This window comes from Macaca nemestrina, chromosome 6 (assembly GCF_043159975.1).
Source record: "Macaca nemestrina isolate mMacNem1 chromosome 6, mMacNem.hap1, whole genome shotgun sequence".
NCBI classification, from domain to species: Eukaryota; Metazoa; Chordata; class Mammalia; order Primates; family Cercopithecidae; genus Macaca; species Macaca nemestrina.
The window spans coordinates 142,699,491-142,723,676 of NC_092130.1; the positions used below are offsets into that span (position 1 = coordinate 142,699,491).

At 42.6% G+C, this 24,186-nt stretch overlaps 1 protein-coding gene across 3 annotated transcripts in view; it reads right to left on the reverse strand.

Moving 5' to 3' along the window:
* The window catches only part of LOC105473097 (EGF like, fibronectin type III and laminin G domains), a 200,475-nt gene that overhangs the window by 57,013 nt on the left and 119,276 nt on the right, over positions 1-24,186 (reverse strand). For all 3 annotated transcript variants that reach the window (XM_071098995.1, XM_011726726.3, XM_071098996.1), the window contains exons 7-8: positions 1,145-1,260; positions 245-563 (exon numbers count right to left, since the gene is read on the reverse strand). In XM_071098995.1, coding sequence (XP_070955096.1) covers positions 245-563; positions 1,145-1,260 — 435 coding nt within the window. The remainder of the gene's footprint in view (positions 1-244; positions 564-1,144; positions 1,261-24,186) is intronic.

Genomic DNA, 24,186 nt, shown 5'->3' on the forward strand with positions numbered 1-24,186 from the left:
TATCGATTGCTTTAAAGGGACTACACATTTGGCACACATAGAAATAGGATTGCTGTCTGCTTAGAAGCAATGAAAGTTGCCTCACAATTTGCCTTGTATAGCTAATTTAATGACCAATATGTGGAAGACGGAACTTATCTTGGAAAAGGGACTAGAAGGAACTATGTTTGGACCACAAAACTGCCCTCTGGCTCTCAATGGTGCCAATTCATCACCACATTCTTCCTCTCCCCCAAGGGCCTACCTTCTGAGCAGCTCTCACCACCTTTGCCCAGGTTGCACTGGCATCGCGAGCCCCCCCAGGTGTAGTCATTGACACAGAAGCTGTCAGCAGAGCAGAGAGTTTCATCACAAGGCATGTCAAAGAGCCTTGACATTATGGCCACACCGTTCTTCCCTTTCCTCTCTATGGGAATGGGCTGGGGAGCCACCGTGGTCACAGGGAGAGATGCTGAGGTAGGGGGGACGAGCCTGGAAATGGTCTTTGGGTTAGATATAGACATCTTCTTGCTTTCCACCAAAAATTTCTTATTCCCTCCTTTGGTAGCAGGAAGTGGTTTAACCTAAAGCCGGAGAAGGAAAGGGGTTGAGGATGAACACAGAGCACGGCAATTGGACTGTTTTATTTATAGCTGTTGCCTACTACTTTAAAACATGGTCACTTCCGAAAACCCTAGGATGGAGATGGGGAAGGCAACACTGACTCCAGTTTATGGACAAAGAGCTTGATGCTCAGGGACTTTCAGTGCTTTTCCCTGTGTTACTCAGAAAATCAGCAGTAAAACTGATATTACATGATTTATTCTTATTCTAATATGATGAAGATGCATGACTTTGTCAAGGAATTGTTCATTTCCTTATAATACCCGATTTTCTGAAATTTCCCTTGGTGGGAAATCGAAGTATGTTTTTGCCAGATTGTGGAGTCCGCAGGCAGGAGCTGCCTACGGAACATCAGCACGGCTGGTACTTCCCTACTACTGATTTATCAGCCCCTGGAGACTGAGCGTCAGAGGAAACAAATCAGTGTTAAAAGCAAATGGGCCCATTTTTAAGTACAATGTTTATGGTCCATTGGCTAAATTGCCTTGTTCGGCAAGGAAACACAAACACCCTGGGTTTTAAGAGCAGAGATTATTGTTACCTCCTCAAAGGAAATATCCAAATCTAAGTCGTCTTCAAATCCTTCATCATCCTCACCGGCTCCCATGTCGGTGATATAACGGGGTCCATAGCGGCCACTTCCCGCCTCCTCAGGGCCTTCACAAAGAAAAGCAGCACACCTTTCATCAGCACAGGCCTTTGCTCCACTGTCTAGCCTAACTCAGCCACAGGCAGAGCTGCACCGAATGGAACGTAGTGTATTGGAAACATAACAACGAATTCAACACAGAAAAGGAAGCATCAATGACCAAAACATATTAAAAAATCTTTCCTCTTGTAAGTTACTAAGGAATTGCCCACTGAAACCAGAAAGAGCTTCCATTTCATACTGACAAGACTGGCAAAAATGTCAATCAGGTAATAAAAATGTTACCAAGGATGGGATCAATGAGGACTCATACAGTACTTGCATAAACTGGTCCAGTCACTTTGTGAAATACTTGGAAATATTTCATAAAGTAGATGTTTGTTCATACCTAGCAATCCCACCCCAACTTACAAATGTTAGAGAAACTCTTGCACATGTGTACCAAGAGGCATGTGCAAAACAGGTTCATAGCATCAGAATTTGTAATAGAAAAAATACTCCAAATATGCGATTTATAAGAATAAACAACACCCCAAATGTCCATCAACAAAGAATGACTAAATTATTTACAGTATGTCTGTAAAATGGAGTACCATATAGTAGGGGAAAGGAATGAATCATCATTTAGTGTATCAACATGGCTTAATCTCACATGATTTCATGCAAAAAAATTGTAAGTTGCAAAAGAACACATCTAGTTTGATGACATAATATAAAAGACAACAGCAAACAAAACAGTATATTACATAGGGATACATATATATGTAATTTAAACTCTTTTAAAAAGCAGGACAATCACATAAATACCCGAGGAAGGATAGAAAAAGGATGTGAATGAGGTGTGATTCACAGGGGCCTTTGAGAGTATTCCATCATATTCTATTTCTTAAGGTAAGTGCTGGGTACATGCAAATATTCATATTATTTTTATATGTTATATATATATCTCTCTTATATATATACTTTTGATGTACAAAGTATTTCACTAAACGGTCTTTAAAACAAGAAAGGGAGATTATAGTAAACAGTCCCACAACCAAAAAAAAGGGGGCCCTATAAGGTATCTTGGGGGCCAACCATTTCATCCATCTTAGCAGGATGACAAAATCTTTAGAACTGAAAGGTGGGTGAGAAAAGCTCTCAGACGTCAATACAGAGCATTGTCTTTTGGGGGACATTCAGTTGGCATTTTTATTCAACTGTCATCCGCAGAACCCACTGATCCACAGTGCTCTGACTTAGGCTGCACACAGGAAGCATTCCATCAGGAGGTGGTAGCCTTTCAAAGAGCGGCTCCAGGGCACCTGCACGTCCTCACAGTGGATCTGGGCCAGCACAGGTACTAACTTGCTGTCCTCTCTCAACTGAACAAGCCAGGCACCAGCCTTTAGGGCAGTAACAACTTTGGCAACAGAAACTGACTTTGGTAGGATGCTGATGCCCACTAGTTTTTAGACATCCAGTGTTTGGATGACTAGTGAAAAAGAAAAAGGAAAGATAACATAAAAAGCATAAAAAACATAAACTAAAGACATTTTGCTTTCAGAATAAGCTAAATCACGCACCATTCTCACGAAGACAAACTCACCCTCCTACTTTGTCTGTCCAGGCTGCTATAACAAAAGTACCATAAACTGATGGCTTGTAAACCACAAACATTTATTTTTCACAGTTCTGCAGGCTGTGAAGTCCCAGATCAAAGGGCTGGCAGTATCTGATGAGGGCACAGATGGTGCCTTCTCACTGCATCTTCACATGGTGAAAAGGGCAAACAAGCCCCTTTGGGCCTCTTTAAAAAAAGCACTGATCCCATTCACAAGGACTCCACCCTTATGATCTAAGCACCTCCCAAAGGCCCCACCTTGGGGGTTAGGATTTCAACATATGAATTTGAGGGAGACATAAACATTCCGACCATAGGACTCCTCCAAGCAAAACAGCAATCAGATTGAAAATGGAATGGAAGGAAATGGCAGAAAGTCATTTTTGTCAGGGGGCGTGCTGTTGACCAGAAATCCATCTCCTGCCAGACCAGAAGACACAAATGTGGTCAGCAGATGATACAGATAACCCAGAGACATGGTGGAGTGAGCTGTTCTCAGGGGTTCAGGAACATCTTGGTGGAGGTGGGATAACAAAGCGGAGGTGGTGTTCTCACCCCTTCCACACCAATTCCCCAGTTTTATTTAAAGTAGCCCACCTGTCAACTGAAAATTCAACCTGTCGATGCCAGATTTATACCTGGAGGCACGTTCTCTAAAGCCACCTGCATGCAGCATATCTGTGTGCCAGATGTCTTTGCACAAAAAGCCCTTGAGGACAGCTCCCTCCTCTTGTCTCTGTCTTTGTACAGCGAGCAGTCCCCCTTATCTGTATTTTTGCTTTCTGCAATTTCATTTACCCTCGATCAACCACAGTCCAAAAATATTAAATGGGAAATTCCAGGAATAAACAATTCATAAGTTCTGAGTAGCATGATGAAATAGCACGCTGCCCTGCTCTGTCCTGCCTGGGATATGAAGTATCCCCCTGTCCGGCGCATCCATGCTCCATATGCTCCCTGCCCCTTGGTCAGCAGCCGTCTCAGTTGTCAGATTCACTGTCATGGTATCGAAGTGCTTACGTTCGCGTAACCATTATCAGACTTCATAATGGCCTCACAGTGCAAGAGCAGTGATTCTGGGATTCAGATATGCCAAAGAGAAGCCATGAAGTGCATCTTTTAAATTAAAAGGTGAAAGTTCTCAACTGAATTAAGGAAAGAAAAAAAATCACATGCTGAGGTTGCTAAGATCTATGGCAAGAACAAATCTTCTGTCTGTGAAACTGTGAAGGAAAACAAAATTTATGCTAGTTCTGCTGCATATATAGGGTTCAGTATTAGCTGCAGTTTCAGGTATCCACTGGGGATCTTGGAACGCATCCCCTGCAGAAAGGGAACTACTGTATCTATCTCTCTCCTGGCACCTCTCTCTTTCTCTTTCTCCCCTCTGTCCTTTCCGTCGCTCTCCATTTCTATCTCTGCCTCTCTCATACATTCAGAATTGCTAGATTCCAGAAGAAGAAATCCATTTGGTAGTAAAAGAATTATATAGCACATACATAAAGCAAACCAGCTTTTGTCTTCAGTAGGTTGGTCTCTCTCCCTCCAGGCTGTTCTCCCTTGCCCTGTGCGCCTTATTGACACATTCTCAACAAGGTTAAGATTCTCTTCATCTTTATCCTATGGTTTCCTATCTGAAAAATCACCTTCAGTGACTCTCCACTGCCTACAACATAAATTCTAGGCTTCTTGATCAAGAATTCAAGGTTCTCAATTGAAACAGCTCCTTTTTTTCCTCCTTCTTCCCCCCATCACCATGATTTATTGAATTCTACTCCCTCTCCTCTTCTTACCCGGTACTATTGGGTGCTGAACATGATATATTTCTAAACTTTTCAATAATCTTACAAGGTAAGTATGACTAATCCCATTTTGTACATAAGAAAACTGAAGTTAAGAGTAGTTAAGTATTTTGCCTAAGATCCAACAGTTTATAACTGGCTGAGCTGAACTCACATCCAAGGTCTGTCCGGTGACTGCTCTCCTAATCGCCTATTGCAGAAAAAGCCACCGTGGAGGTAGAAAGATCGGAGAATTTGAGAAAATTACCATATGTTGATCATTCTTAGTGTGCCAGGAGCTGTTCATACACTGCTTAAGTTAATCCTCACAAAATACTATCAAATTGGTGTTATTACTTCCATTTTACCAAGTGGAGATACAGACACACAGACATTAAATAACTTGCTCAAAGGCAGGCAGATGAGGAATGGCAGGGCTAGATTTTATCCTTGGTCTCTCTTTTGACATCATGTTACTTAATCTGAATCCTAATTACGTTTTCTGGTTTTTGTTGTTTTTTAAAAAATACTCTTTAAAAGCTGTATAATAGCCAAACTGGTCTGCCAGTTGTCTCCTGAATGCATCTTGTATTTTCTTACCCGAGGATTTTGGTTAATGCTTTTTCCCATTGTCATCTTTTTCCCACTCCTATCTCCTTACACACAGCCTACATATTCTCCCAGGGGGCATGCATTCTATGGAGACAGAGTTTAATGTGTGCCATCAAAAGACCAAAATCAAGCGACATTCTAAAAAGAAAACAGACTCTTCTGGGGAAAAAATGGTGACTCCACAAAGTAAGAAGCCACCAAGACCTGTAGGACATTCCTTCATCTTCTCCTGGATGGGGCTACCCAGCCATGGATATGTGCCTCTGATCAGCATAAATGCCCATTGCTTGATAAAGTCAACCCATGTGTAAGGTGGTGTGTACATCTTCTGGGATCCTGGCCTTAGACTCTTGCCCTTGTGTTTACCAACTGGATTGTAAATCCTTTGAGGACAGAAACCACATTTTAGATTTCTTGATATCCTTTCCCTTCCTCCACGTCACTAACACTTCATGTACTCAACAAAGGCCGACACCTTTGAGAGGAGTGAGAGGAGCCACTCCCACAGTGCTGAACTATGTCCTGCCCTTGCTCAACATGGTGAGACTCTGCCTCCCAATCCAAAGACCCCCAAAACTGCCACCAATCCTGTCCTTTTCCCCAAATGAAGCTAGAATTAAGAATGCAAAGAATCTTAGACACCATCCAGCCTAATCTTCTCATTTCACAAGCATGGAAATTGAGGCCACAGAAGACAATTGACTTAAAATCAAGACCATGCAGCTCATTAGAGGAAGCTCTAACTCTAGAACAAGATAATATGATTCTTAGTTCGATGTCCACAAGACTCTATCGCACAATTTTTTTTTGCATCGAGTATCTAAAGATAGTTCAGTCAGAATAACCTGTAAGTTAGAGAAGCCAAGGGTTAGAATGCAGGTGGCTGAGATCTCTTACTGCCCTCCATCTGCTCTAGGAAATTCTGTTTCCTGAAGGGAACTCCTCAGAGAAAAGGACCACAAGCAAACTGCTGCTGCTACGAAATGATACCATAATGAGAATGGAAATAATCCTAGATTCTCTGCTCATTTTGACAAGTAAAATAAGGCACATATTTTTCAATGAATAATGTTCTTTGGTCTTTGTAAAAATTGTTTCTGTTTTGACACTTTTTGTAACTTATTTCTTTGAAACCTGAGTTCACTCAGTTTGGGGAAACATAGGGTATGGAAGAAGAATGGGAAAAGGAATATGGAATCACAAGGATTTAGAGTCAAAGCAGTTTTAACTTTCGTAGAAAGACTGCAGGGATCAGCTAACACAACCAGCCCATTTTACAGAGGAGTCAACTAAGGCTCAAAGAATCCATGAGACTCGCCCAGAGAAGCAGCTCATTAGTGGCAGAGCTGATCTAGAATTCTGGGCTCCTGCTGCTGCAACCCAGTCATCTTTGCAGCATCCTAAACTCCCTCTCTCATAATAATCCAGGATAATAGTCATTTCCCATTTTTAATAAGAAGGAAATGAGCACAGAGAGAACCAGGCACAGCATGATGGAAGAAACCTGGAACTAAAGCCTCACTGCTTCTGTTTCCTGGCTGCCCCGCCACCTCGGATCCCAAATCCACAGCTTACAGGAAGTTTTTACCAATGTTACTTCTAAGTAGCACAGAATGTACGGTCCAAGCCAGTGATAAGAATTCCCCCTGTAGCCTGGGGTTATTGTAATTAAAGTGCATAACTTATCTCTTTCTACTTGGCACTTGGTTAATTAGGAAAAGAGAACATTAAAAAGGAGACATTTATTAGGATCAGAATAATCAAACCACTAGTTCAGGGGTTATTCCACTGTAAAAAAGTTAATAAACAAAACACAAATTTTTGTTAACAGATAAAAGGGTGACTTTTATTTTATAAAAACCTGTGCTTTGTTTCAATAAAGGCATCACAGGTTTTCTATAAATAATGAGTTTCTCAGCTATATCAACGTGATGTAGTTGGAAATATCACTAGTCATAGAATCCCAATGATTGGGAGGACACAAACGGCTTGGGTGACCTTGAGCAAGCCACTTCATCTCTCTGGGTCTTGTGTTTTCCAATAAAATAAGGTGTAGGATTAGACTTGATGACCTTGAAATCCTTTCCAGCACTAACATTCTGTGACCCTAAAAGTCACCCTTTTAATTTAGACATACTGCAGGCATCTGTCACATCAAGCAAGGTTTGAAAAAGAAACAACTGGAGAATTTTACTTATGTGGATGAAAAAGGAAACAGAAGTTAATTCAGCATGGAAGTCACATGCTTTGGGGATTGTAGCATTGTGTTCTCCTGTAGGAGGTGATCCATCGTCATTTATCAGAATCCATCTTCACTGAAAAGGACCAGGTTGTATTTTGAGTCCCTTCTCTTAATGTCTTTTAGCAACGACAAGGGAGGAACACTTATTCCCTACTCCTGAAGTTCCAATCATGAGAATAGAGTCTCCCTAAGTACTGCTGGATTCTTGTCCAACCCCTTTCCCTCCCTACAGATGTGGGGACAGTGACCTGGCTGCTAAGTGGAAGCAGTAGGTCCACATTTCTGAAGAAGGGAAGCTCATCTATCAAAGGACCTTGGGGGCCGGGGGCAGTGGCTCACACCTGTAACACTAGTACTTTGAGAGGCTAAAGTGGGTGGATTGCTCGAGCTCAGGAGTTCGAGACCAGCCTGGACAACATGGTGAAAACCCATATCTACCAAAAATACAAAAATTAGCCAGGCATAGTGGCGTGTATCTGTGATCCCACCTACTCAGGAGGCTGAGATGGGAGGATCACTTGAGCCTGGGAGGCGGAGGTTGCAGTGAGCTGGGATAGTGCCTCTGCACTCCAGCCTGGGTGACAGTGAGACCCTGTCCCCCACCCCCCAAAAAAACTAAAACAAAAACAAAAAAGGACACTGGGGAGGGAGGAGGAATTCAATTTGGAACTAATTAATTCAGTTCTTCCTACCTTCCCTCTCCACCTAGCACAGTGGAAAACAGTAGCCTGGGTAGGTGTGAAACCTGTGCAAACCCAAACTTTCCCTCAGGTAAGCTCCCATAGTCTGAACTGGACAGAAGGGAGTTTGCAAGCTCACTTTGGCTCTTAGAATGAGCTATGTCTTCTGACACAGCCTTTTTAGAAATAAGAATGGCATTTGATTCATCTGCTTCATCTTCATCCTTATCATCTTCCTCTGCTGACTGTGTTGTTTTATTTTGCAATTGATTTCAAAAGTGGGCAAAAAAGGTGCCATTAATTGTGTCTCTTCAAAACCCTAATACCCACCAGAATAAGAATGGTTCTCCACGAGGCTGTAAGCCACAGACAGAAACTGGGTCATCTCTTTCAGTGCAAATGTTCAAGAATTGGTTGGTTAGATGGAATAATGACAGGTCAGACCTGTGACTTGAGTCCCTTCAAAGTCTTCCCAGGACCCTACATGACTTGGCCCTGCAAGCTCAAGCCTCATCTCTCACCAGTTTATTCCTTCTTACCATGTTCCAGCTGCACTGGCTCTTCTTTCAAAGCTTTGGATACACCATTCTTTCCTCTGACTCAGGGGCTTTGCAGATGCTGTTCTCTATGCTTAGAAATCTTATCCCTCACTGCCCATCCTTTTACCTTTTTAATTCTTTTATATTTCTGTTCAAAATCACTTTCTTAGGGATGTTTTCCCTGTATCCCAGATAAGGTCAGGTATGTTCTCAAAGCTCTCTCCTTTTTAGTGGCATTATGAGTTTGTAATTTTATGCTTATTTATGTGATGATTTCATAAATGCAGTTCTCCCACCAGACTGTAAAATCCTTGAGGAAATCAACACTATCTATTTTGGTTTCTGTTGTACCATCAAAACCTCACTCACTCCTGACACATTTTAGGGACTTACAGAATGTATGGAAAATAGAAACAGTGAACTTTTGGGGTAGTTTAGGCATAATAAAAATATATGACAGCAGCATTCATCTAGGTTCTTAACAGCAAAAGTTCAGGCCCAAGGGGAGCCACACCTTTCCAGGATATTAAGGAAATCATTCTGCAGAGTGTTCCTGGAAAATAATCCACACCCAGAGCCCCTTCTGGAGCTGATGTTCCCAGTGGCTCTTCCGCATTAAGTCACTTTGGCTTGGGCTATATGCTATAAGTAAAGTCAGTCCTGCTACCCTTGCCAAAAATTGACTGAATCAGGATCTATGCCTGATCTTATAATGACCACATCCAGTCATTATACATTATGCAAGGACCTCTGAGGGTCCTTGGTGTGACAATCTGTGCTTCACGTTGGAAGGTAAGGTAGATATTCCAACCTCAGCTCCCTCCTCTCTCACCTGCTTCTGCTGTAGATACTACAGAAGTGAAGTACCGGATTTTTAAGCCCCCTTTGTTCATGGGGTGGGGGTAGGGAGAGTCATAGTGACTCCAGTTTGGGTCACTAAGATGCACGAGGACACCTGTTGGAACTTCCCAGCTTTCCGTATTTGCTTAGGCAGTGAAGGTGCTTGTGATAGCTGGAGCTGCAGCAGCTAATGCATTCCTAATTGAAACATGGTGATCAAACAGCTCAGTTAGACCCTGTCTTAGAAAATATTGAATCTAATGCTGGACATGGTAGCTCACACCTGTGATCCCAGCACTTTGGGAAGCTGAGGTGGGAAGATTGCTTGAGCCCCAGAGTTCAAGACCAGCCTGGGCAACATAGCAAGACTTCATCTCTATAAAAAATAAAGACAAAAATTTTAATTAAAAAAATATTGCAACTGAGTGCATGCTGTGTGAGTGAGGCACAAGAGCTACTGGGTGACTTACCTAGTCGTTGGGTTCTGCATGAAAAAGGCCTGCTCAGCACCAGCCAGCACAGGAACTCAGGGGCTGCAAAGATGTGGATGGCTTCCCTTGCTCCTCCCTTTCCCCCAAATAATCTGCTGGAATCAGTCCCTTCCAATCTGAATGAATCTCATGAATGCAGCAGTTTGTTTTTATGATGGTAGGGTTGGGACTGGTGGGGGAAAGTAGCTCTAAGTACCGGCCATAGGCAGATATGTTGTTCTTTTATGCTCAGCACGTTTCACGAAACTCTTATTTGACCGCAGCCTAAGAATGGCACCTCAGGCACCCAGTGACTTCCACAGCCCTCACCTCAAAGCTTCTCAGATGCCTTTATCTTTATGCACGTCCACACAGCAGAAGCGCAAACAGTGCATAACCCCTGTGGGGTGTTGCCTTTTGAAGTACATAAGCCGGTCAACCAAACACACGCCACTGTGTGTCTCTCTCTCAGAGTTTCCCTTTCTAAAGATAATGGGGCCTTGGAAAGTTAAGCAGATGGCCAGAGACCAAGGTGTTATGCACCTGCTTCTCTACCACCTGCTGATGGAGGAGATACATAGGCAAAGCATAATGGGAGAAGCGACTGTGAACACAGCAGGAAAACCCAAGGCCATCTTTCCATCATGGTGTGCAAGAAATTTCAGGCTTGGAGCCTTTGTGTGTTTAGAGAATAATGAATAATGATTTACTGGCAACCTTCTGTGGCAATACTTCAGGACTGGAGGTGGGGTGGGCAGTGTAAAATTCAGACAGGTGATTAAAACATTTCTAAACAGCTGAAATGGTGGCTGACATTAGGAATTCAGTGCTATGTACACGGCAGGCACTCAATACGTATTTGTTAGACGAGTGAGTAAATTAGTGAGTGAATGTTTTCTATACGAGCCAAATCTTGCAGGGTGCTCTGCACACGGTAAATGCAAAATAAATGTTAGTTGAAAGACCCCAGTTATAATCTCATATGATCTATGTATCTAGTCAGTCATTTTCACTGGGAGTTCGGTAGCAATTGTAAACTGACTGTTAATGAGAGAAAACCATTTTCCGTAGCATCAGGAGGATATGGCTTTAAAAGGAAGCTTGCGCTTTGGCGGGTTCTCTCTCTCTCTCTCCTTCTGTGGGATAATCTGGCAGTACATAACACATTCCTTATCATTTGCACTTTTTAAAAAGAAATTTAATGGCATGTGATATGTTTATGGGACAACATTATGTTTAGAAAAAAGGTGGATCATTGGTGTTTACATATGAGTAGCTGGCGGTGGGAGCAGGTTGGGATGGGTTGAAGAATGAATAGGAGGTTTTGAAAAAGTGGGTACAGTGATTGTAAACACAGTAACTCTAGCTTGAAGGAAGGCAGGGAGATGGGATGGTAGGTGGCAGGTTGTGAGCATACGGAGGGTCTTTCCTGTGAGTAGGGAACACATGTTTGTGTCCTTATGGGGATGATCTGCTAGAAAAGCAAAGATGAAAAGATAAATCATTTGGAGACACAGGGTAACTAACGGAAAATTGACATACGTAGTATGGTCTCCAATTGGCTCCCTAAAAAAGAGGGCTCAATTCACATCTTGCGCTGAGAAATCAGGAGCTAGAACAGGGAAAGTGAGATGGCAAAGAGAGAGCAGATGTAGCTTGTCGGTGGCTCACAATCCAGTGGGGAGGGAGACTTACACTCCTACAGCTGCACAGCAAGAGGGCTGAAGCTAAGATGTGAGCACCTGAGTCTGTGGAGCTTCTCTGTTCCTTAAAGAGGCTTCACATTTGAGTACCAACCATGGTTCAGTTCTCCTTTAGGTATTCGGATGGGCGAGTTGTTCAAACCAGAGACACACTCTCTCTTCTCACTCTTTAAAGACAAAGTGCTAGGAGAAAATAATCGTCCAGGCAAAATCCTATACTCAGCCTGGGCAAGATGGTGAGACCCTGTCTCTCAGAAAAAAAAATTTTTTTAATTAGCCAGGCACAGTAGCTCACACCTGTAGTCCCAGCTACTCAGTGGGGGAGCTGAGGCAGGAGGATCCCATTAGCTCAGGAGTTCCAGGCTGTAGTGATCTATGATTGCACCACTGCCCTCCAGCCTGGGTGACAGCGAGACCCAGTCTCTACAAAAAAAAAAAAAAAAAAAAAAAAAAGAGGCCAGGCATGGTGGCTAGCACCTGTAATCCCAGCACTTTGGGAGGCCGGGGCGGGCAGATCACCTAAGGTTGGGAGTTCGAGACCAGCCTGACCAACATGGAGAAATCCCATCTCTACTAAAAATACAAAATTAGCTGGGCATGGTGGTGCATGCCTGTAATCCCAGCTTCTTGGGAGGCTGAGGTAGGAGAATCTCTTGAACCTGGGAGGCAGAGGTTGTGGTGAGCTGAGATCATGCCATTGCACTCCCACCTGGGCAACAAGAGCAAAACTCCACCTCAAAAGAAAAAAAAAAAACAACCCTATATTCAATTAAATGGTTGTTCAACGTAAAGACTAAAACAAAGACATGATCACAAAGCCCGAGAGAGTTTATCACTAACAGATCTTTAAACATTTATTCAAAAGTATATTTCAAGACAAAGAAGGAAAGAGTAAGATGCGAAGAGCTGTGGGCACAGAAAGTGGTAAATCTGTAAATAAATCTAAACAAGCATTGAGTTTAAAAAATGTGGTTACTAAACAAGGTAGAACAAAAATACTGAAAAGTAACATGTAACACAAGAAGGAACTGATTTGGACTAAAGCTTCTAAGGCTCTATTGATACAGAAGGGCTGGGCTCCTGGCTAAACCCCACCCTTAGGCCTGGAACCACAGCCCTAAGTGAAAACAGCTGACCCCGTTTTTCCACCCAAATGTTGCCTTTTTGGCTTGCCTCACCCCTGTCCTGTGCCCATAACACTTCAGCTGGCAGAGCAACACGAGTGGCTGAGCAGCGAGGATACAAGCAACTGAACGGTGAGCAGAGAAGCAACTGAGTGTTGGAGACTACAGATAGATGGATAGATGTGGCTAACTTCAGACAGTGCGGCTTTGGAGAGGGGCCTAGCCGGAGATGGCTGGGCTTCAGGGAAAGATCACCTTCCCATCCCCTTTCCAGCCTCCCTTTCCGCTGAGAGCCACCCGCCGCTCAATAAAGTCTTCTGTATTCATCACCTTTCAAACAGAGTTTGTGTGACCTGATTCTTCCTGGACACCGGACAAGAACCCGGGTGCCGAGAGGGCTGGGGCTGCCACCCTGACCCTCTACTAAGCTGGTTGGCTCTTGGCTGTCTCTGGACGGCAGAGCTGAAAGAGCATTGGCGGTAACATGCTTGGACGCTGCTGCGGGGCCCGCACAGAGCCTGCTCCACCAGGGAGGAGCGACCAGCCACTGCCAGCATTCGTTCGCTCTGGTTCCCGCACTCTTCCTCCCGCCAGCACTGGCCAGTGGTGGGCTGAGCGAAACAAGCCACTCCAGTTCCAGCCCAGGAAGGGAGTCAAGTGAACTAACCTGTCTCATCATTATTGTTTTATTATTGTTTGAGAGGAAGGTAATAGATTGTGATGAACTTTAGACTGTTTAAGTTTGAGAGTTAACAATTTATGGATGGTAAATTAAAGAATGTATAATTTCATCCTAATACAGGGGAAGAAAGGACTAAGAAAATACAGTCAATCCTATAGAAAATAGAAAAGGGCCGGGTGTGGTGGCTCATGCCTGTAACCCCAACACTTTGGGAGGCTGAGGCAGAAGGATCACTTGAGACCAGGAGTTCAAGAACAGACTGGGCAACATGGTAAGATCCCATCTCTACAAAACAACATTAAAAGAAATTAGCCAGGCATGGTGGCACATGCCTGTAGTCCTAGCTACTTGGGAGGCTGAGGTAAGAGGATCACTTGAGCCTGGGAGGTCAAGGTAGCAGTGAGCTATGATTGTGCCACCACATTCCAGCCTGGGTGACAAAACAAGACTCCATCTCAAAAAATAATAAAAAAAATAAAGAAATAAAGAAAATAGGAAAACAGCAGAAACAAAAATCCTTCTCTAATAAAAAATGGAAAAAGCAGAGTAAATATAATAGCACAAAATAGGACTGTAGAAATAAATAATACACGTCAGCCATTATAACTATAAATGCAATAAACTTGTCATTTAAAAAACAGCGCTTGTCACATTGGATTTAATACATTTAAGCTACATGCTGTTTCCAGAAAGTATCTAAAACATAACATACAGAAACATCAAAAGTAAAAGAATGCTATATTCCAGGCAATAGATAAGAGAAAGCTAGTGTACCTATATAATTACTGGACAATGTAAATGTTAAGGGGGAAAAAAGTATCATTAATGATAAGATGGTTATTAAATAATGATTAAAAGAATCACCAGGAATATAACATGATTCTAAACTCATATGCACCTAATCTCACGGCCTCACATACATATCAAGAAAAAAACTGAGAGAGGTGTAGGGAGATAGAGTGAGAAATTGTAATGTATCCTCTTAGTAATTGATAGATCAAGCTAATAAAAAATGCATAAGGATAGATAAGATTTGAACGATATTAAAAATCTTGATCAAAAAAGCTTAAACAGACTTCTGAATATAAGAGACTTGGGAATAAATAACAAAAGCTATAAAGAACTTCTGGTTCCTGCACTCTTCCTCTATGAGGAGTAGCCAGTGGTGAGCTGAGTGAAACGAGCCACTCCAGTTCCCGACCACGAAGGGGGTTGAGGGAACTAACCTGTCGCATCATTATTGTTTTATTATTGTTTGAGAGGAGGGTAATAGATTTTGATGAACTTTAGACTGTTTAAGTTTCAGAATTTTCTCCATAATGGAGAAAATTTATTAAAGTACACTAAAAGACTCTGAAGAAAATCTAGATGAGATATAATGTGGTGATTAAGTCAATGATTCTATATCACAAAGATGTCAGTTCTTCTAAAATTAGTTTATAAATACAATATAATTTTCATTTTAAAAATTCAATATATTTTCATTTTTAAAATCCCAACAGAATTTTTCATGGAATTGAAAAACTGATTCTAAAATTTCTATTGAAAAGCAGAGAATCAAGAAAAGAAAAGGCATTGTGGGCCAGGCACGGTGGCTCATGCTTGTAATCCCAGCACTTCGGGAGGCTGAGGTGGGCAGATCCAAGGTCAAGAGATGGAGACCATCCTGGATCCACAGGGTCTTTGCTTCATATCTGCTACTACTCTATTGTGCCCCCAAATACCTTTGAGCATTTGGGGGCACAACAGAGTACTTGATTTCAACTGGGGGTGATTTTGGTCCCCAAAGAATCTTATGTATTCAGAAAAAAAAATTATTTTCACTGAAAAACTTGTTTGCGTTTTTTGTTGTTGTTGTTTTTTGTTTTTTTCTCGAGACCCTGTGGGATCTGACTGCAGTAGAATGAGCCTGGGATACTGATCCTCAAACTTTCTTAACTTCTGTTGGGTTTACAACCAGGTTCCTGTGGGCCACTGTGTCACTGCACAGACTGCCTTCAGTCTAACCGCATGATTTTCACACATGTGGCTGGGACATGCAGCAGGACACAGCAGGTGTTCCTGGTCAGGAAATGTTCTCGAGGCACTAAGAAAGGCAAAGGCATCCCAGTACTTCTGGCTTATATAAGGAAATAGTTCAGGGAACGGATGAAGAAACTCCCCCCTTGGGAGTATGGGAGCAACACTCACGCTGCTCTCAAGAGGAACCAACAGAAAATGGATGAGAACAGAGTGGTGTAACCACACATGTCAGTGGGGTCTCTGCAACAGAGAGGAGGACAGGAAGTGCAAGCAAGGATCACTGGCTAGAGAGTTCCATAAATCCAACGCTCATGGTGACTGTAAGACCTTCAGAGAGTCACATAATCCGGTGGTGTCTCAGTTCCTTATCTGAAAATTGTGGAAGTCCGGCTAGGTTCTTCAATGACTCGCCAGTTTCAAAATTCTATGATTTCCATTTGGCATTCTACCTTTTTCTTTTCATGTCTGTTCTCCTTAAAGCAATATAAAATTGCCTCCTTATTCCTTCTCCTTCCTCTCCACTGAGTTCCACCACTGTAGCCACAGCAATCCTGCTTAAAATATAAGTCAGGCCATGTCATTTTGCTGCTCAAAATGTCAACATCTTGACCTTTAACTTTGAATAAGATTCAAAGTCTTCATCAGGACCTATAAGGTTTGACATGCTCTGACCCCTGGCAAACTTTCTGACCTCACCTCCTATCATTCTTCTCACTCACCATGTTCCCGCCATGTGCGCCTCTTACTGTGAGCTTCCAGTGTCCTCTGGGCTCTCACCCCAGGACCTCCGCATTTGTCACTCCCTCTACGTAGAGGGATTCTGCTCAAATCTCTCTTTGAGAGAAGCCTTCCCTGATAGCCTATCCCAAGCAGCAGCTCCCACTATCCTCTACACCCTCTTAGCCCTTTACTTTTTCCCCTTTTCACTTATCATTACCGATGATATTATTTATATAATGTAATTTGATACAGACTTATTTCACAGACTCTCCCACAGATATACCTCATGAGAGCAGAGACACTATTGATCTTGTTTACTGCTAAAACCCCAGCATCCAGAAATTACCTGGGCATAAACAGGCATCAAATATACATTTGGGAAACTGTGTGAATACGTGCTTAAACAAGTGAAATAATCAATGTAGAGTCAGAAATTAGGTTCTTTACTTTCTTGAACATGACCCAGTTTTCAGGAGTGATGTTAGGAAAAAAAAAAAGGCCTGACAAATTTATATCACCCACTTTTCTAATTTTCATTGTTCTAATTATTTCTGAATTTGCCAGCTCTTTATTTCATTTTATTTTGGAAAGAAATGTACTGTACCAGTTTTTTGCATCATTTGGACACAGCATTATAAATAAAATGTTATAAACGCCAAAGGTCGCTGAAGAAATATCTGTTTTTGTTTGAGGACGTTTGGTTGCAACAGAAAAAAAATCTAAAATTAGTTGCCCTCTCCCATGTTGGTTGGGACTTTGAACCATAGAAGGTGCCCTCTATCTGATGCAATCTAATGGCGCTGCTCTCAAGGTCAACCACTTCAGGTGACTCCAGACTGAGCCGTTAAGGGCTCTTCCGGCTCTGTAAGTCTGGGAACTACTGCCATCTGCTGGATGACTGTTGGTACTTCCTCCTGAGCAGCTGTGCCTGGCGGGCCCCAGCACTCCCTAAGGATCCTGTGATCAACATCAGTGATGGGAGAGATGATCCATGGGGCCAAAATGCAGACATAATCACATTTTAAAATATGGTAGATGCTTGGATTAGAGTTCAAAAGCAGCACTAATCTATGTTCTAAGACAGGCCTCTTGGCTCCTCATACCAGTGGGAATTAGAAGCTAGTATCACCAAAAAATTCCAACTGGGGCTCAGATTTAGAGATAGAGCCTTACAGCAGCTGACTTATTTTTCCTTTTGAAAAAACATTTTTATCTCAAAATGTATACATGAATATTATGTGTTAATAAGATATTAGTGCAACATAGGCTATTGGTTAAATTTGTGAAATAGCAGGCAAGACACTTGGGTTCAGAATACCATCCACTTGCTGATCAGCTGTGTATGTCAGTCTATCCAACTAGAAACTAAGGGAGAAATAATGGTGCTGGCCCACTCTGTTTCAAAAAGATACCAGAGGGTAGATGAACTTGGCCAACCAAAAGACAAGTAAGGTTACCATCAAGAGGCCCAGCTTTGTTTACACCAGTGAAGCAATCCAAATGTCCATCAATGAGGAATTAGTTCAATAAATGTGGCACGCCTTTATAATGGAATATGCTGTTACTAAATTTTATGATGTATGCCTATATTCATTTGTATTTATATATGTATACAGTATTTTGTTGTACAGAAAATGTATATGTACTATGATTTCGTCATTGGATTTAAAAAATTATGGAAGATATTATCTGCCAAAATTTTAATAGTGACTATATCTAGATGCTGAGGTTAAAGATAATTTTCATTTTAATATTTTTTATGTTGCCTGAATTTTTTCACTAACAATAAGCATTATAGAGCACAATATCCTCTTCACTTAGTGATAACAAAAATACCATTTCTGTTTTGCAATTATTGCAATGGTTTCCTTACTTTCCCTATTTTTGCCCTTACCACTCTATATTCTACTAAGAGTAATTTTGTTAAAATCTTAGTAAGGTCTTTTCATTTCCCTGATTAAGCACCCCCAACCCTCCCAGTCATCCCTCTCTGAGAAAAAGCCAAATCAAATGGGTTCCAGTGGGCTCCAGGTCCCTAACCAGCATCCACTAACTGTGGCCTCCCTCTCTAACCTCATCTCCTTCGACTTTTCTCCCCCAGAACTCCCTTCTCTGAACACTCTTGAGGAATTGAATCTTTAGACAAAAGGAATCTCACTAATTTTAGGAATCAAGTGGCAGATTCTGGACCAGAACCCAGTTTGGTGATTACCTTTTCATACTTGATGCCTAAAATTCCTCTGTCCTTCTCCACCCTGCCCTGTGCCCTGGGAAGCTGACCTGCCTGGCGGGACTTGTGTCCTGCCCATTAGGAAGCACCAGCAAGAAAGAAGACAGAGGAAAAAGAGTCACAGTGTTTCTCTAACTTCTACCCTATGAGGTTGTCACGGGACACATGTCTGAAGGTCACAGCTCTTGCAGGATGGCCCTCCTTGTCCATCTGGATATGGTCCCAATTAGCACATGACCAAGCTTTTGCAAACAGTCCCCTCATTAAACTTGCTTCAAATCATCCAAGTACTTTTGCCTCTATTTTGTGCCAGGAGCCTGATGAGATCCCTAGAAAAGTCATCCCACAGTTGTTTCTCATTTATATTTGTCCATACGTGTTTCATATTTGGTTGCATTATCAGACGAGATCCATGAAACTCAACCAGCATGCACTGCGTCCCTCCTATGTCTGTCACTGTGCTAAGCTGATTTCATAGACCTCCTCTCTTTGTGCTGAACAACAACTGTGACCCTACTCTTTCATCAAAGAGCTGAAATGATTCCAGAAGTTAGGTGCTAAGAAATGATTCCAATGAAGAACTATATAAAAGCAAGAAATGCTCCAAAGGAAAGAAGAGAAAAGATTAGCCATGACACTATGAGTGTGAAGGAAAGAGAACAAAATGGATAATAAAGTAAATGAAAGGAAACAAAGCAAAAATAGGCAAGATACTTGTGCATAGATATGTGTGTGGATATCACCTCAATATATTAATGTTTAAAAATCAATTGAGTGGAATAAACAGTACATAGTTGCACATTCTGTGGCCATGAAATATCAGCCGACTGATTGAGCAGATGCTCCAGTTGAAATCAGAGCACCGTGAGTTCCTTTCCTTTGAAAACTTACATTCCCTTATCATTTGCTTTACTCTCTCTTCTCTACCTAGCCAGAGGGGGTAAAATATCAGTGTCCTGATTATAAGTAAATGTATGATAATGTAAGATGCACAAAGGCCTCAGAAGAGCAATTAATAGGTATTTAAACAGCAAAGTGAATCATTCCCCGTAGAGCCAATAAAGTTGTGCAAATGAACGTTGCTCAGATTTACATGCATGGAGGCATCAGCAAATCAATAGAGCGATTGCCATGGAGGACACCCTGAATGTAAAATCACATCTGAAGTTATATTCATGCTCAAATGCAAACTGAAAGTGCAGGTTTGTCTAGGCTATGAGTGAAACAAAGCATTTATCACTCCTCCTGTTCCCTTTTTCATCTCACGTTCTAAAGATTTACAAAGCCATGAAGCTCACTGAGGTATTGGCCTATCCCATGCTCCTGTAGTAATGCCTAGCAAAGGAACCTCCCCCTCAGTTTGCTTTTTCTCTTTCTCCAATGTCACCAGCACAACCCTGTTCCAAAGCAATTGGAATGCAGGCTCTCCAGGTCTCTTCTTTAAGAACATTTATGTGAAAATTAAATCACCGAGAGCCCTATCAAGGGAACAAGTTCATTAGTATGCGCTAATTGATTCCTTAAAAGCTTGATAAAATTGCTATCTAAAAGGGGATTTACCAAATTTCCTGAACAATTTCTTGAAAATTTAGGGAAAAATACCCCAACAGTATAGTACAGAGGTCAGTAAACTCTGGCTCACGGGCCAAATCCAGCCTGCTTTCTGTTTCTGTAACAGCAGTTTTTACATTTTCAGAGGTTGGGGAAAAAGTTTAAGAATAATAATTTCTTGTGACACATAAAACTTAAATTCAAATCTCAGTGTGCATAAATAAAGTTTTATTGGAATACAGCCATGCATAATTATTTATTGGATGACTGCTTTCCTGCTATGACAGCAAAGTTGGCCTAAAAATCCTAAAATATTTACTATCTTGCCCTTTATAGAAAAATTTGCTGACCGTTGTCTAAGTAAATGGTTATTTTTGGGAAGACTAAAAACAAACAAAGCTAGCAGCGTGATACTGTAACTCTAGACTTTTTTTCTTTTTTTCCTTTGCCTGAGTCTAGAATGTGCTTAAGTAGTAAGCGACATGAAATTTTATTGTTACCAGAGCTTATGACTTGCAGTTTTAATTCTCTGACATCTGATCACTACAGTCTTTTAAAACTAAGCAACCAACTGAAGGAGTTCAGGAAGTGTCCCCCCAACACAAGCCGCTTTACTGTGCTGATTGCCTCACACTGAGGGCACCCGGGGAGCAGCAGATTCACGGAGGGGCTTTCTTTTATCTGCCTGAAGACTGATCCGCCAAAAGGAATGCAATTGCCAAGGGATCCCCTCCCCGGAATCTCATTACTGGGGAAGATTAACTCCTATCTCTGGAGGGAAGACTGGGGGTTACCACCACACCCAGACAGATTGTCATGGGCTCTCTGTCACCTGTTCTTCAGAGGACCCATTCATCATTTACTTTCTCCTATGTTCTCTACCTCCTTCCTCCGCGTCTACAAGCTTCTAGATCCCACTGAGTTTGGGGGTATTCACTTTTTTTTCCTTGGAAGCCCCTGTGCATATAAGAAATGTGTGTACCTTTTCTCCTCTTACTCTACCTGCTGTCCGTTTATTTCATGTACTCAGTTATTAAACCCTCTGTGGGCAGAGGGAAAGTCTTCCCTCCCGACACAATCAAGCCCCATCCTAATGATTCTGTTGGACCTAACGCAGAGGGCTTCCTCCATTCTGCCACTTCCCAGTGAGGAAAGTTTTTGTTCTTGTACTTCTGTTTCTGAATTCTGGCATTCTGATGTCTTCCCATTCCAAGAACAGAGCTCAGGGCCTGGAGTCTAAAGAAAAAGCTACAGAACCCCCAGCGGCTGCCCCTGTCAGTTACACCATCCTTCAGTAACTATGCCTGGAGGGAACATCTATTAACATCTCCTTCATCTTGAAGAGTGGTCAGATGCCTTAACCTCTGTTCTACTTGTGTTTTCCTAAAATAACCCTGAGAAGTAGAAAATATCACCTATCTCAGGCATTACTGCACCCATTTTAGAGATGAGTAAGCTGAGGCCCAGAGATACTAAGTGGCTTTTCTGAGGAGGTCCCGTAGCAAGGTGGTAAGAGGACAGTTTTCCTGGACCTCAGACCCAGATTTGTCGGCCAGATTCTGCCCCTTGCAAAGGTACAGATGTTTGGGGGCAGTGAAGAGCATATAGGTTGCCAAGAACTTTTCATAGGTATGGATTGAAAGAGGCTGCAGCTGTATGGAAGCTGCTAGAGAGTGCTAATAAGTCATGGGGACTTTGGAGCACTTCCTGATTGCTTCCTAGCCATCCCCAGAACATACCACTACCTTCTGTCTCCACTTGCTTCCCCTCTGCTCACTGCTGAAGCCAATTCAGGGGCATTGCCGCCAAATAGGAGGCCTCGCTTGCGAACAGGGATAAGGGAGATCTATTCTGTGGCTCTACGACAACAGGTACCCAGGGACCCTAGCATGCTGTAGCTGGTCTCCAGGCAGACAGGCAATGAAAAACAGGGGCCCAAATCTCAGAGCAAAAACTAGGCAAAAGCCAGACTCACACATGGACCCTTATGGGACAACGGGTTTACACAACCAATGACAGCTGTACTAAGGAAGCAGGAAGGTGTAGAGAAGGAAAGAAGGGTGAGATGGGAGGGTGCTGGAGAACAGCATGGAATCAGATTTACTGTAGAAATCTGATTTGGGCTGGGTGCGGTGGCTTACACCTGTAATTCCAGCACTTTGGGAGGCTGAGGCAGGCAGATCACCTGAGGTTGAGAGTTCGAGACCAACCTGACCAATATGGAGAAACCCTGTCTTTACTAAAAACACAAAATTGGCCGGGCGTGGTGGCACATGCCTATAATCCGAGCTACTAGGGAGGCTGAGGCAGGAGAATCGCTTGAACCCGGGAGGCGGAGGTTGTGGTGAGCCGAGATCATGCTCCTACCTGGGCAACAAGAATCAAACTCCGTCTCAAAAAAAAAAAAAAAAGAAAGAAATCTGATGTAAGCCACAGGGAGTCTGTCTCAGCTCAGTGGAAGAGTATGTTTCTGAAACTGTAGAAGAAAACAGATTATAGGGAGAACAGTATGGTAAAAATCAAACCAAAACAAAACATCTCTCATACTTCCCTATGTAATCTCTGAGGATCTGAGACCATAATTAGCCTTATTAAGAGAAGGAGGGAAAAATAGTCTAGAAATGTTAATGCATATTATAATGATCAAGTAAGAAAACAGGGGTAAAATGAGGGCTTGGTTTGAAAGAGGGTTAGTTTTTTGTATCAACTGGCCGGGCGAGGTGGCGGGCGTCTGTGGTCCCAGCTACTCGGGAGGCTGAGGCAGGAGAATGGCGGGAACCCGGGAGGCGGAGCTTGCAGTGAGCTGAGATCCGGCCACTGCACTCCAGCCTGGGCGACAGAGCGAGACTCCGTCTCAAAGAAAAAATAAAATAAAATAAAATAAAAATAAAATAAAAGAAAAGAAAGAGGGTTAGAAAATGTCTCTCCCTTCATCGACCCCCTATCAGCAAACTGTACTCTTTTTTAGCACTAGAATCTCACCTTTACAGCCTTGAATTTAAATTCACCGGGCTTGCTCTCTTCCTTCCTTCTTTCCTTCCTCCCTCTTTTACTCTATTTGCTTACCTTTTCCTTATTTATGCCACATTGCAATTCTGGGAGTTCACTTTTGCCTACGAACCTTGCCAGCGGGAAATTCACTTTTGGCCTATGTGGGTTTCCAGAACAACTGTTTCCTTTCATCTTGTCTTTGAATTTCCCATACAGTAGCAGTAGGGCGTTATCCAATCACCAAAGTAGTCACAGACTCTGAGCTAGTTAAGTCACTCATTTACGTACTCAATAAATACTAACTGAGTGCAGACCTTGTCTAGGGTATTGAGAACACAACGTTGACGGCTAGGAGTGGTGGTGCCTATAATCCCAGCACTTTGGGAGGCAGAGGCGGGAGGATCACCTGAGGTCAGGAGTTCCAGACCACCCTGGCCAACATGGTGAAACACCATCTCTACTAAAAACAAAAATAAAAAAATTAGCTGGGCATGGTGGCAGGCACTTGTAATCCCAGTTACTCAGGAGGCTGAGGCAGGAGAAGCGCTTGAACCTGGGGGGCGGAGGTTACAGTGAGCTGAGATCGCACCACTGCAGACTGGGTGACAGAGCAAGACTCTGTCTCAAAAAAAAAAAAAAAGAGAACACAACGTTGAACAAGTTATGCCAGCTCCAATATAGACCTTATCCTAGAGAGGAGATACAGACAATACGATGCAAAAAATAGATTCAGGCAGTGAAAGTGCTATGGAGAAAATAAACCAGGGTATTAGGCTGAGACCATAGAAGCCTGGGGTTGGGCACAGAGGCTCAGGACTGTAATCCCAGCACTTTGGGAGCCAAGCAGGAGGATCGCTTGAGCCCAGGAGTTTGAGACCAGCCTGGGTAACATGGTGAAACCTTGTCTCTACAAAAAATACAAAAATTAGCCAAGCATGGTTGTATATGCCTACAGTCCCAGCTACTCAGGAGGCTGAAGTGGGAGGATCACTTGAGCCTGGGAGGTGGAAGTTGCAGTGAATGAACATTACGGCACTGCACTCCAAGACCCTGTCTCAAGAAAACCAGAAGCCTATCTGAGAAAGTGACATTTGAGCTAGGATCTGAAAGGAGAAAGGGAGGAGGCTGGCGGCATGATCATAGA